The sequence below is a fragment of the Hippopotamus amphibius genome, chromosome 15 (assembly GCF_030028045.1).
Source record: "Hippopotamus amphibius kiboko isolate mHipAmp2 chromosome 15, mHipAmp2.hap2, whole genome shotgun sequence".
In the NCBI taxonomy this organism is placed as follows: domain Eukaryota; kingdom Metazoa; phylum Chordata; class Mammalia; order Artiodactyla; family Hippopotamidae; genus Hippopotamus; species Hippopotamus amphibius.
The window spans coordinates 15,965,966-15,979,784 of record NC_080200.1 but is presented as its reverse complement, the minus strand read 5'-3'; the positions used below and the strand labels follow the sequence as shown (position 1 = coordinate 15,979,784).

Sequence of the window (13,819 nt, the reverse complement as noted above, 5' to 3'; positions counted from 1 at the left end):
AGGGGACACGACAACGGGGGGAATGTGTGTATATGCGGTGCCTGAGTGAGTAAAGATTCACGGACCCTCATCCTGGAGGGGGAGGGTATCGGGTTCACTTTGGCGGGGACAGAGCAGCGAGTCTCCAAACTCCATAGATACGGTGGGGGAGCTCTCGGGGTGGAGGCAGTGACCCAGGACTGACTTGGGAATGGGAGGAAGGAGACCCTCACCACTGGCCCCTGTATTCAGACATTTGGGGCAGCATGGCAGGGGTCGGAAAGCCGGGTGCCCCAGCTCTCCCTACACAGAGGTCGGTACCCAGCACAGCGCACTGCTTCGGCTGCCCTGGAGGGTGGGGGTGAGCCAGAGATGCTGATGGGATGCATCAGAGTGGAGGGCACTGGGGAGAGCAGGCTAGGGCAGGCTAATTGTACCCTGCTGGCTGCTGGCAGGTTCCTGTTGGGTGGTGATGAGGGGAATGCCTAAGGGATGGGGCAGGCAGCCAACGACTTGCTGCATCCAACGACTTGCTTGCAACCCATGGGGTAGGAGGTCGAACTGATGCTGTCTGCCCTGCAGAGCTGGGGCCCCAAGAGTGCTGGTGCAGGAGTGTCTTGGGGTCCTTCCCCAACCTCCACAGGGACACACAACCCACAACTCACCCACACATCCCAGAAGATTCTGCCGTGTGCTGCTCTGGCCATGGTTCCTGGGAGCAGTGGGGTGGGCATTTTGCCCCAAGGAGGCTCTGCCTTGGAGACCGATGGGCAAGGGGGCACCTTCTCCTGGTCCAGCTCTGAAGGACACAGATCACGGTGTTGGGCTGTGTCACCACAACAGGCGTACCCACGGCTGAGTGCTAAGCATTTTCCACGTGAGATCTCCATTGTGGCCACGGACCCTGCTGGGTTGGCACCGAGACGCCCCTTGACTAAAGAGGTAGCTGAGGAAGTGGCAGTGACTTCGTCCTGGCTGGGACACCCAAAGGTCCCTCTGCAATCAACCCATCATTTGTAAAAGAGCTCACTCGAGGGCCTTTGCGGTCTGGCCATTTTCTTTCTCTTCCTGTTGGGTGGGACAGTTTGGAGGAGCCGGCCTCCTTGCCCTCTGCTGCCTGCACACTTTCCGCCGCTCCTCAAGCACCCTCCTGGGTCCCCCCCGCCCCACCCCACGTGGCCTACAAGTTTTCTACAGTATCTCTTGGGACAGTGTGGAAGGCAGGGTTCTGCTCATCCCCTCACCCCAGCATTCAGGAAACAGAGGTCTTGTGCCCCTGACATGTTAGACAATTTTGGCAATTCCAGGAACCCTCAAAACCAAATGCAGTCCACTGGGTGTTTGTTGTCTTTTAGGGGAACTCCTTGGAGAACCTAGAGCCTTTACCCAGAAAAATACACCCTTTCGTGGATATTCAGACCTTGGCTGGGGTTTCACAGGGGCTTCTGGTTCTTTGGGAAATCTCTGAGGGTCCCGGGGACCCCAGCTTTAAGCTCCAGTTGCAGTGAGGGAGGGGAAGGTGAATCGGGGGAGGGGTGGGGTCTCTTGTCCCCAGGGCCCTATGGTCCCACCCAGTCTTTAGAAACGGGCTGCCTCCTTCTCCTACGAGATCGCAGGCAGGCCACTGTCCTTCCATTTCCTATGAGGTTGTGGGAGGGTTTGGACAGTCACCATGCATGTGTCCTGAGCTCTGTGGCCCCTGAAGGGCAGGGCCAGGCTGGCTCCCTTTTCAAACAGCCACTCATCAAGAGGGACCCAGGCAGATCCTGCCACCCACTGCCCCCAGACTGCACTAAGTTAGTGCCTGCCTTTCCTGGCCGTGTGACCTTGAGCAATGTGCTGACCCTCTCTGAGCCTTGTCTCCCATCTGCAAAATGGGAGTAAGAATGCCATGTGCCTCACTGAGTGGCAGTAGAGATTAAATGCGGTAATTCCGATCAAGGTCTTGGCCCGCAATAAGCGTTAGGTCCACATTAAGTGATGGGCACTAGGAAGGCCCTCTACGCCTCAGCCCTCCCAGAAGCCACCTGCCGCCTGTCTGCATGCCCCACCCCACCCCCTCCCTGCCCAGGGCATGTTAGGACGCGGCTGCCAGGCGAGGAGGAGCATGGCGGACACGCGGCAGGATTTGGCTTGTGAGTTGGGCGGCTGAGTCACATCCCCAAATTGCATCTTCATCGGTGCATTTCGGAAGGTCGTTTATACCGCTCCCACCCCCTCCCAGTCCTGTCTGCCAGGCCACCGCCTCTCCTGTCTGTGCTCCCCAAGCCCTGGGCAGGGACCTTCTGCACCTTCAGGAGGGAAGATGGGAGAGGTGCCTGAGGTTTCCTTGTCTCTTGGGCGAGGGCAAGGTCTGGGGCTACCGTGTGTGTCCTGGTGGCAAGCTCTTAGCCCCGCCTAACAGCTGACGGCCCTTCAGGTGGCAGGCAGGGGCTCTAGCCCAGAGGAGAGTGGCACCTGAGTGCTTGGGAGGATGAAGAGAGAGATCAGGGCCAAGGTCAGCCTTATAAACTCTGAAGTGCTGGGCCTGCAGGAGATCAGCCCATATAAACTGTGATGTCCTGAGCCACATGGGGCCAGCTCTTATAAACGGTGAAGCTTCAGGTCACAGGTGGCCACAGCCTGGTTGGTGAGATGGATGGAAGTGGGACATGTTCTGAGACTTATGTTTCTTGTGTTCCTACTGTGCGCAGGCACCCTTGTCTGGGGACATGTAGTGAATGGGACAGATACTGTCTTGGGGCTGGGGGGTGGACATGGGCATAGGTGGTCCTGTAATGCATGCAGTGGTGTCCTGGCCAAGGTCACCCATGTCCCGCCTGGCAACGTGGCTCATCTTGGCGTGTCCTGATGTGACACTTGCCAGGAACATGGCTTCAGGGCCAGGAAGGTGTCCTGTCTGTGCACACAGCCCCCTCTCCCGCGCCCCCAGCTCATGCCAGCTTAGCCTTTTCCAAGGGACAATGCTTGGCCCACAGCCCACTGCCGTGTGGCTTCTTGGGAGAATCCCACAAGGCAGCCTGGTCCAGAATCTGGCACCATGCGGTAAAGGAGATGGTCCCTTTACCGCACGGTGCCTCAGTTTCTCCATCTGTACAACTGGCCAAATCCCAGGACCTCCTTCTTGGGGGGTGTTGTGAGGATTAAGGAGAAAAATCTGTGTGAAGGACAGAGCCTGGCGTGTAGTAGGTGTTCAATAAACGCAGACTGTGATGGCAGCAGGGGGTACCTGCAGGGGTTGGGAGTGAGAGAGTGGGCTGGGGTGGGGCAGGGGAGGGTCTGGCCGGTTGGGACCCAGGAGATCGGACTCCAGGCAGCCTCATTGTATGCATGTCACTGTCTTCAAGGTCCTTGCTCTTGCGTGTGATGCCATGGGACACTGCCCTGTGCAGGAGCAGGGGGCAAATCAGACAGCGTGCTCCTTGGCAGCCAGTTTCCTTGGTGGGGAAACTGAGTCTGGCCCAAGGTCACAGGACCAGGCCGAGCACATCTCCCAAGACCCTGTAGAATCAATTCTGGGATCTTAGAGTTAAATCCTAGATTGCTACTTTGGTCCTGGAATGTGTTTGGAGATCACGGACCTCCCTCCATCTAAGCAGGAGGGAGCTGAGGGTCTTGTAGCCACAGCCACGATCCCCAGTGTCCCCCCGGCCATATCCTGTGGCCATGTAAGTGTGTTCAGGCCTTTGGACAACTCTACGGGAGGAACTGAAGGCTCAGTAGAGTGAGATTAACTTGCCCAAGAGCCTGAAGGTCAGAAGGAGACAAGCCTGGTTTGGAGCCACCTCCCAACTGCTCATTTATAGCGCCTCTAGTCCTCCCAGGCAAACCAGCGGCAGATTCCATCTTGAGGCATTCAGAAGTGTTTACTGAGTATCATCTGTGTGCTAGGCATTGTTCTAGGTACTTGGAGACACAGAAAAGTCAGTGGGCAAAGGTCTGGTAGGAGGGTGTTCCAGGCAGAGAGCACAGAATGTGCAAAGGCCCTGAGGCAGGATCAAGCTTGCTCAGATCTGGTAATGGCGAGGCCAGTGGAAGGGAGTGACTCTGGGGAAGGTGAGAAGGATAAGGTGGGTTGGAGCCAGACCACAGAGGCCTCCTGGACACGGTGAGAAGTTGAGTTTTTATGCAATGGCGTTGGAGAGCCATGGGGAGGTTTTGAGCAGAGGAGGGACATAGGCTGACTTGAAGCTTTCTGCGGTGGCCGGTCCACGTCAGCTGCAATCAGTTCCTGGCCTCTCCAACCTCAGAATGTTCTGGGGTCGGGTCCTTAACCCTCTGGTCGATTGCTGAGGCCCTGACATGACCATGTCCCCCATGCCCTGCAGGTCAGCGCGGGAGCCCAGTTGCTGAGCCATGCTGGGCCCCGGGCGGCCGGCAGCAAGCCCAACCCCGCCACCCACATAGTCATGAACAGCCACAGACACAATGGCTGCGGGGGACAGCCACTGGGTGGCGGGCTGGGTGCCCTGGGCCGAGACCCTCCGGACCCCGAGGCCGGCCACCCCCCGCAACCTCCAAATGGCCCAGGCATCCAGGTGGTGGTGGCCAAGAGTGAGCCGGCCCAGCCCTCGCCCGGCAGCCCCCGGGGGCAGCCCCAGGACCAGGAAGAAGAGGAAGATGAGGAGGAGGACGAGGCAGGCAGGCAGAGGGGCTCAAGGAAGCCCCCCAGCGTTGGCCACCGCCTGGGCCACCGGCGGGTGCTCTTCGAGAAGCGGAAGCGCCTCAGTGATTACGCCCTCATCTTCGGCATGTTCGGCATTGTTGTCATGGTGACAGAGACGGAGCTGTCCTGGGGGGTCTACACCAAGGTAGGCATGGCCCTTCCCCCTGGCACCCCAGGGAGGCCCTGCTGGTCCCACTGGGCTCCCTGAGACCCCTTGGACATGGGGTCGGGGGCCACATCGGCCCTAGGAGAGGTGGGTGGGGAATGCTGGGGGGTCCCTAGAGGTGGAAAGGTGGGGGGGGGGCCCTGGGCCTCCTGCTGTGTCCACCCCATGGGGGCAGCAGGGAGGCTACAGGTGGGGCCAGAAGGCTCCAGTCCATTCCCTCTGCCCTGCACCAAGGAGCTGTACCTTGGCTGAAGGTGGGGAAGGGACTGCCTCCCAGGTCAGGCCCAGGGGCGGGGCGGGGCGGGGGTGGGGGTTGGGAACGGGGAGCCCCAGAGAAAGGCTGCACTGAGAAGCAGGGAAAGAGCTTTCCCCCTTTGAAGAGCAGTGAGGGTCAGCTTACGTGGGTCCCCAAGTGGATGTGAGGACGGAGAGAGGTCAGAGCCATGTCAGGGAGAGAGGTCAGAGCCACGTCAGCCTGTAAACTGCAAAGTGCTACATCTGCATACAGTCAGGTTTTATAACCTGTGAAGTGCTGTGCCCGTGTGAGGCTAGGCCCTATAAACTGAAGTGCTGGCCCACCTTGCTGTCAGCTCAGGCCTAAGGAGGAAGGACTGGACTTTCACTTTCTGAGTGAAGCGACCATGGGGAGGTCAGGAGGGCTGCCCGCGCCCCCACCCCAGCATCTGTCCTGCCCTCTGCTCTCTCTTTGCCCAGGAGTCCCTGTACTCATTTGCACTCAAATGCCTCATCAGCCTCTCCACGGTCATCCTGCTGGGCCTGGTCGTCCTCTACCACGCCCGGGAGATCCAGGTTAGTGCCCAGTGGGGTTGGGGCAGCTGCCCTCCCTGCACCCCAGAGCCCCCCACGGCCAGGCACCTGGGACCCCAGCCCTGTAAGACATCAAAGGATCAGTAGCCTCTTTATAGGAAAAAAACCAGAAACGACTTCTGTGGAGACACACTGTTTAGATCACTCTAAATTTCCTTGGAATGCATATCTTCATTTTAATTTTCATTGATTATTTGGTAAAGAAGACGAACAGGGAGGGAGCAGGAGGTGGGCTGGAGTTCTGGTGCACGTGGGTTATTTTCGCAGCCCTGAGGTCCAGTGTTTGCAGCCCCAGGCTTTTCCGAGTCCACGAAACCCTGTGTCTGAAAGATTTATCGTGTGCCAGGGAGTGTGTTCTCCCATTTCAGGGGTTGATCAAAAAACCTGGTCAGGCCCCTGGAGAGCCCAGCTCAGGGCTTGTCAGGCAGGGGTTACCACGGCGGGCTGGTGCACCAGGGCCTGGGGACACCAAAGGGTGTCAGATGCGGCTCCTGACTCTGGCCTTTCACCCCTGACCTCAAGGAGCTGCAGTCTGGCAGGAGATGGGTGTAGGAAAATCCCTACCTGGGTTGCACTATATGCGGACCTGTCCGCGGAAACCCATGGTCTGGCACGTGGGAGGGGTCCTTGATCTGGCTGGGGGTTGAGGGAGGGACACAGTGATCCCTGAACTAAGGGAAGCACTTCTGAAGGTACAGATGGGGACAACAGTCTGGCAGCTCCTTGAACATTTAAATATAGAGTTACCATATAACCCAGCAATTCCACTCCTAGTTACACACCCAAGAGATGCAACAACCTAACACAAAACTCGTACACATATGTTCATAGCAACATTATCCACAGTGGCCAAACAACGGAATATTATTCGGCCAGGTGAGAAAAGAATGAAACGCTGTATGTTGGTAGTACCACACTGAGTAGCTTAAACAGCAGAAATGTGTTCTCTCACAGTTCTGGAGGCTGGAAGTCCAAGATCGGGTGCTGGCAGGCTTGGTTTCTCCTGAGGCTCTCTCCTTGGCTTGCAGACGGCCGCCTTCTCACTATGTCCTCACATGGCCTTTGCTCTGTGTGCGCACATCCCTGGTATCTTTTCCTCTTTTTTTTTTTTTTTTAATATTTTTATCTATTTATTTTTATTTTTTTGGCTGCAATGTGTCTTCGTTGCTGCACAATCTTTCTCTAGTTGCAGTGAGCAGGGGCTATGCTTCATTGCAGCTTCTCATTGCAATGGTTTCTGTTGTTGCGGAACACCGGCTCCAGGTGTGTGGGCCTCAGTAGTTGCGGCACGTGGGCTCAACAGTTGTGGCGCATGGGCTTAGTTGCTCCACAGCACGTGGGATCTTCCTGGCCCAGGGATCAAACCCACGTCCCCTGCATTGGCAGGCAGATTCTTAATCGCTGAGCCACCAGGGAAGCCCCCGTTTAATCTTAATTATGTCTTTAAAGGCCCTCCTTCCAAATACAGTCATAGTGGGGGCTGAGGCTTCCACAGATGAATTTTGAGGAGACAGAGTTCAGTCCATAACACTCCACTCTCTGGCCCACTTCCCAAATCCATGTCCTTCTCCCATGCAAAATGTATTCATCCCATCCCAACAGCCCCCAAAGTCTTAACGCATTCCAGCATCAACTCTAAGTCCAAAGTCTCATTTAAATGTCATCTAAACCAGACATGGGTGACATTTGAGGTACTACTCCTCCGGAGACAAAATTTTCCTTCAGCTGTGCACCAGACAAGTTGTGCGCTTCCAAAATACAGTGGTGCGACCAGCATAGAACAGACCTTCCCCTTCCAAAAGCAGAAATGTGAAAGAAGAAAGGAGCGACAGACCCCAGGCTTGTCTCAGACCTAACCAGGCAAATTCCATTAGATCTGAAGGCTGGAGAGTGATGCTTCTTGGTTCAACTCCCCACCTTCCAGACCCCCTGGGGTGACCGCATTACCCCTTTGGCTCTGGGTGACTCATAACTGCCTTCTTCCCCTCAGCATAATGTTTTCAAAGTTCATCCACATTGTAGCATGTGTCCGTGCTTCATTCCTCTTTTTTTTTTTTAATTTTTATTTCTTTTTTATTTATTTTGCGTTGGGTCTTTGTTGCTGTGTGAGGGCTTTCTCTAGTTGTGGCGAGTGGGGGCTTCTCTTTGTTGTGGTGCACGGGCTTCTCCTTGCGGTGGCTTCTCTTGTTGTGGAGCACAGCCTCTAGGCACACGGGCTTCAATAGTTGCGGCATGTGGGCTCAGTAGTTGTGGCTCGCGGGCTCTAGAACACAGGCTTAGTAGTTGTGGTGCACAGGCTTAGTTGTTCCGTGGCATGTGGGATCTTCCCAGATCAGGGCTCAAATCCATGTCCTGTGCATTGGCAGGCAGTTTCTTTTTTATTTATTTATTTATTTATTGGCTGTGTTGGGTCTTTGTTGCTGTGCGCAGGCTTTCTTTAGTTGTGGTGAGTGGGGGCTACTCTTCGTTGTGGTGTGCGGGCTCCTCATTGCTGTGGCTTCTCTTGTTGCAGAGCATGGGCTCTAGGCATGTGGGCTTCAGTAGTTGCAGCACATGGGCTCAATAGTTGTGGCTCATGGGCCCTAAAGCACAGGCTCAATAGTTGTGGCGCATGGGCTTAGTTGCTCCACGGCATGTGGGATCTTCCTGGAGCAGGAATCGAACCTGTGTCACCTGCATTGGCAGGCGGATTCTTAACCACTGTGCCACTAGGGAAGCCCCAGTGCTTCATTCCTCTTTATGAGTGAGTAATGTTCCATTGTGTGGAAGGACCACATTTTGTTTATCCCTTCATCCATTGATGGACACTTGGGTTGTTTCCACTTTGGGCGCCTGTGAACAGTGCTGCTCTGTTGGTGTGCACACAAGGATGTGTTTGAACGACTATTTTTATCTCTCTCACGTGTATACCTAGGAATGGGATGACTGGGTCATTGGTAACTCTGTTTGACTTTTGGAGGAACACCTGTGCCATGTTTAGCTTGAATTGCGGCCGACCCTGAGAACTGGGGAGTTCCGCCTGTGAGGCCATGTTTCTTGTAAAAGCCGTCGGGGTTTTCGGCTGGGATCTCACCCGGGGGCCTGGGCATGTGTCCCACGCCCGCCGCATCCCGCCCGCTTGACCTCCGCAGCTGTTCATGGTGGACAACGGGGCGGACGACTGGCGCATCGCCATGACGTGCGAGCGCGTCTTCCTCATCTCCCTGGAGCTGGCCGTGTGCGCCATCCACCCGGTGCCCGGCCATTACCGCTTCACGTGGACGGCGCGGCTAGCCTTCACGTACGCGCCGTCAGCGGCCGAGGCCGACGTGGACGTGCTGCTGTCTGTGCCCATGTTCCTGCGTCTCTACCTGCTGGGCCGCGTCATGTTGCTGCACAGCAAGATCTTCACGGACGCCTCGAGCCGCAGCATCGGCGCCCTCAACAAGATCACCTTCAACACGCGCTTCGTCATGAAGACGCTGATGACCATCTGCCCGGGCACCGTGCTCCTCGTCTTCAGCATCTCCTCCTGGATCATCGCCGCCTGGACCGTGCGGGTCTGCGAGAGGTGCGCCCCTGGCCCCCTCACCCCTGACCCCAGGGACCCTCATGCCCACCCACGACTTTAGCGCCCCCAGGGCTGGCCCAGCCATCACACTGTCCCCATGACTTCTGACCCTGGTGAACGCTATGCCCACCCATGACTTCAGAGATCCAAGGCCATCACTCCATCCCCGTGACCCCTGACCCTGGTGACCCCCCCCCAGTTCCTGGCCTCAGTGACAGTCCCTCCATGCCAATGACCCCTGACCCTGATGACCCCCCCCCCCCGTTCCTGGCCTCAGTGACAGTCCCTCAAGTGCAGCTCCCTCATCCCTGGGACTCTAACCCTGTGTCCCCAGTCACCTCCAACCCCTCCCCCGACCCATGCCCCTCTAGGACCCCTCCCCCTCCCCCCTTCCCCCCCAGGGGCCCCTCCACTGGCCCGACCTCTGGCCCAGGGTGGTGGAGGCAGCAGAAACAGGGACCCCCCCCAGCCATCCCCCCCACAATTTAATCTGCTCTCCTTCTCCCCTCTGCCCACCCCGCCGGACTGTAGGGAAAACATGTGAGTCCTACCCTCAGCCGAACTATGTGTGCAGAGCTGCCAGCTGTCCTGCCCGCCAGGAATTTAAGATCAGCTGCCACCGAGGGAGGGAGCGGGGAGGTGAGGTGGGTGGCCGGGACCCGCCCAGAGCCCACGGGGCCGCGGGGAGAGCCTGTCCCAGGGCAGCCAGGCAAGTGGGTCCGGGGTCAAGCCCAGCATAGTAGGAGGCAGGCCACTCTCGGGCCACGTGCACTTGGTATCCCTGGGCTCCTTCTCACCAAGGTGGGGGCAGGGGTGGGGAGGAGGGGGGAGAAGAGCTTCGCTCTGGTGCCTTGTTGGGGCAGCTGGCCCCAGCGGGTTCAGACGGCTCCCTCTGAGAGTTAAGTGGGTCTGGAGTGAATGAGAAAACCATCCCAGCTTTTAAGACCCCCATACAGGGTTTGTTCCAGACAGCCTTGGAAGGTGCAGGACCAGCAACCCAACTTATATGTGAGGGCACTGAGGCTCTGAGGGGCAAAGAGACATCCCTGAGAGCCCAATTCCTGATTGTCTCCAGAAACCCCCGGGGGGTTCCAGGAGAAGGTGGGGCCCCACTGGACCTCTCAGGGCATGGGGGTGCCTTGTCTGGGAGGGGGTCTCTCCTGCCTCGTGCCTAGCTAAGGAAGGCCCTGGAGGGGCTGTGGTGAGGGGTGCTGGCACTGGGCTTCCTGCGAGGTCTTTGGGCTGGACCCGCCCCCAGAACCCCCGTCCTCAGCCCTTCAAGCACCCCCTCCGTGGCACCTGCCTCCGCCTGATGCGGGGCTGATGGGGGTGAGGGCCCAGCTCCTCCCGTCATCAAGGTGTGCCACCTGAGCGTCCCATCACACAGGGGCTCCTCGGGCCCCCGGTGTGCCCCCCATGCCAGTTCCCACAGACCTCAGGACCGGGATCCGGGCGGTGGGAGAGGGTGCCTCGCGTCAGGCATCCCGGAGGTCCAGGCGGGGTCACTGCAGGAGGGCCCGGTGAGGGTGGGGCACGGACAGGGCCGGGGGGCAGCCCATCCTAAATCCTGAGCCCTGTGACACTGCTTGATGCCCCCCCGCCCGCCTCGCTCCACCCCTGCGGCTCTGTCCAGCCCCACCTCCTGCATGCCCCCACGCTGGTCCTGGGTGGTCCCCGCCCACAGCTGATAGCTGGTGGGTTCCCCCTTCCTACTGCCTCCTGGGTGTGGAGCACGGGTCTCCTGAGAGGTGGAGGCTGGTGCAGCTTGGGGGCTCACGTGCCTCACTGAAAGGTGGGGTTCCGTCCCTGGTCCCCCTCATCCAGCAGGCAGTCTGGAAGCCCAGGCTGAACGGGCCTGGAATGGTACCCGACCCTCCGGTGGGGCAAGGACTCTCAAACCCTGGACCTGCTGGGAAGCCCTCCATGCATCCTTCCCACCTTCTGGGTTTCCATCTCCTCCTTGTCTTGAGCCTCTGACCCCAGCCCCATCTGCCTGGACCAGCCCTCCCCGCCAGCTCCTGCCTGCCCTGTCCCTGTGGCCCAGGAAGGAGGGGGTCCGCTGGAAAGGGCTCCCTGACTTCCCTGAGCTGGAGGGGCTTTGCAGGCAGGGGGCTGAGCTGGAGCAGAACCTTGAGCCACCCCCAGACCCAGAGAACCAACCCCTCAGCCCCCCCAGCCTGGGCTGACCATAGGTAGAACCAGTGCACCATCTGTGTGGCCAGGGTTGCAGACCCGGCTTTGATTGGGACTAAATCACGTCCTTGCAAAGCCTTGTGGTCTGTCCCACTAAAGGTTGAGTCCCAGGCCTCTCTCTCCAGTGCCGAGGAAGCTGCCCCTTCCTTCCTAACCGCCAGAAGAACCCCAGGCATCCCTTCACATGTTGACTTCCCTAATACTCCCCGGCCCCAGAGTGCAGTCCTCCAGGCTCCCGTCTCCCCATAGAGCCCTCCTCCTTCTTTGGGACCTTGCCGGCTGGGGAATTTCTTCCTGGTGTCTGACCTGAATCCTCGCCTCTACTTCCTGCCGCTTCTGGTGCCCGTGGCCACCGTGTCCGCATCTGTCTGCGTGTCTGTCTTTGGGAGGGGGAGTGTGTGCACACGCGTGAACACACGTGGGTGCACCCTCATGTGCGCATGCTCCTGTGCGTCACCCACGTGTGGACCCCTCTCTGCCCCATAACCAGCCACTTGGGGGATCAGGCGAAAGGAGAAGGTTGGAAGGGATGCTGGGGAGGAGGGTGTGGTTGCCTTCTGCTCTGTGATACCCTCAGGAGGACCCAGGGCTGCCCGGGCGCTAACCATCCCCCCACCGTGCCCTGTAGCAATGCCTTGGACACTTTGAGCCTCCAGAGTGATCAGCTCCCTGCAGTCAAGGCCCCCATGCAGCCAGGGGGACCCAGGGCCCTGCCTTCCCTGGGGGGTGTGATGAAGGCAGAGGGACCCGTGTGGACTGACTGGGCCCTCCCTGGCTCGCCCCCACCCCCAGGTACCACGACAAGCAGGAAGTGACCAGCAACTTCCTGGGAGCCATGTGGCTCATCTCCATCACCTTCCTCTCCATCGGCTACGGCGACATGGTGCCCCACACCTACTGCGGGAAGGGCGTGTGCCTGCTCACTGGCATCATGGTAAGGGCAAGGGCCCTTGTGCATCCCCACTGCCCGGGAGCTCATGCCTTCTCGAGCTGGACGGGCTCAGAGTTCCTCCCTGTGTCAGCCCTCCCCTCCGCCACCCTGCTCCTTCCCTCTGATGTGACACGGAACCCACACCCTCAGGCTTCCCGGGACATCTCCCCTTGGGTTCTTCCGGCCCTAGCTATGCAGCTTCTGCTGCATGCTCCAATCCCGATGCTGTGGTCCACTCTGAACCAAGAGTCATGGTTGCCCCTTTATGCTCCGCAGCCTGCTGAATTCACAGCCCTTGGATCCAGGGCAAGGGGCTTGATGCTTCCGTGCCTCAGTTTCCCCAGCTGTAACCAGTGCCCACTCCCTCTGCTTGTTGCAAGGATTGAGTCCATTCGTTTATGTGAAATGCCTAGAGCCATGAAGGCCTCAGATACCCAGTCAATACCCTCTGAGTCCTACCATCACAGCCCAATTCCCCATCCTTGCCTGACTGTCAGGGTGTCCTACTGAGTCCCTTGGGTGTAAAGTTTATCTCATGTGACTCCTGTGGGCCCAGGCAGCACCCCATCTTCCCTAAAGGCTTCTCGAGTCCATCTGTCTGTGTGGGCAACCTTTGATGTCTGGGCCTTCTCTTTACCCTGATTTGATCATTACCTTCCCTGCCCATCCCTCCTCTGGAACCTTCTTTCCAAGTTTCTTTCATCTCCACGAGTGCTCTTCCATGTTTTGAATTATGAATTGTTCGATGTATGGTGGGAAACTCCTCTCCCCAGCCCCCAATTAACGTGTTCATTTTGATGCCGGACACTCAGCCTCTGTGCCCCAGTGCTGAGTCAAATCTCGGAGACAGCATTTTGGGTGAAGTAGAAAAGGATAGCTTTATTGCTTTGCCAGGCAAAGGGGGACACAGCACGCGCATGTCCCTCAAAACTGTGTGTCCCAACCCAGGAGGATTTGATGAAGAGTTTTATAGCGATGATTCCAGGATGGAGTTGTTGATAAGGCTCAGTGTGCGCAGGACCTGGGTTCCTTTCATCTGGCCTCAGGTCATCTCTCTCTCTCTCTTTTTTTTTTAATTATTTATTGGCTGCATTGAATCTTCATTGCTTCGCAGGCTTTCTCTAGTTGTGGCAAGCGGGGGCTACTCTTCGCTGTGGTGCGCAGGCTTCTCATTGCGGAGGCTTCTCTTGTTGCGGAGCACAGGCTCTTAGCGCACGGGCTTCACTAGTTGCAGTGCGTGGGCTCAGTAGTTGTGGCACGCGGGCTTAGTTGCTCCACGGCATGTGGGATCTTCCCTGACCAGGAATTGAACCCATGTCCCCTGCATTGGCAGGCGGATTCTTAACCACTGCGCCACCAGGGAAGCCCCTCAAGTGGTCTCTTGATGAGCTGCTTCATCAAGTAATTCATCCTCCTTTTGTTGGGGGTTTTAGTTCCATAGAAGGGCTCAAAGATACTGTTATGTGTATCCCTTGAGGTGGAACCAGGACCCTGCCTCAAGGCTGC

General features: G+C 57.9%; 1 protein-coding gene across 9 annotated transcripts in view; it reads left to right on the top strand.

The window, feature by feature from the left end:
• Positions 1-13,819, top strand: part of KCNN1 (potassium calcium-activated channel subfamily N member 1) — a 41,298-nt gene that overhangs the window by 14,601 nt on the left and 12,878 nt on the right. For 7 of the 9 annotated variants that reach the window (XR_009049183.1, XM_057708877.1, XM_057708876.1 and 4 more), the window contains 4 exons: positions 4,308-4,790; positions 5,526-5,621; positions 8,771-9,189; positions 12,175-12,316. Coding sequence is in view for 8 of the 9 variants with exons in the window: in XM_057708873.1 (XP_057564856.1) it covers positions 4,308-4,790; positions 5,526-5,621; positions 8,771-9,189; positions 12,175-12,316 (1,140 nt within the window). In the remaining variant the exon portion in view is untranslated. The remainder of the gene's footprint in view (positions 1-4,307; positions 4,791-5,525; positions 5,622-8,770; positions 9,190-12,174; positions 12,317-13,819) is intronic. The other 2 variants (XM_057708875.1, XM_057708880.1) reach the window with 2 other exon arrangements.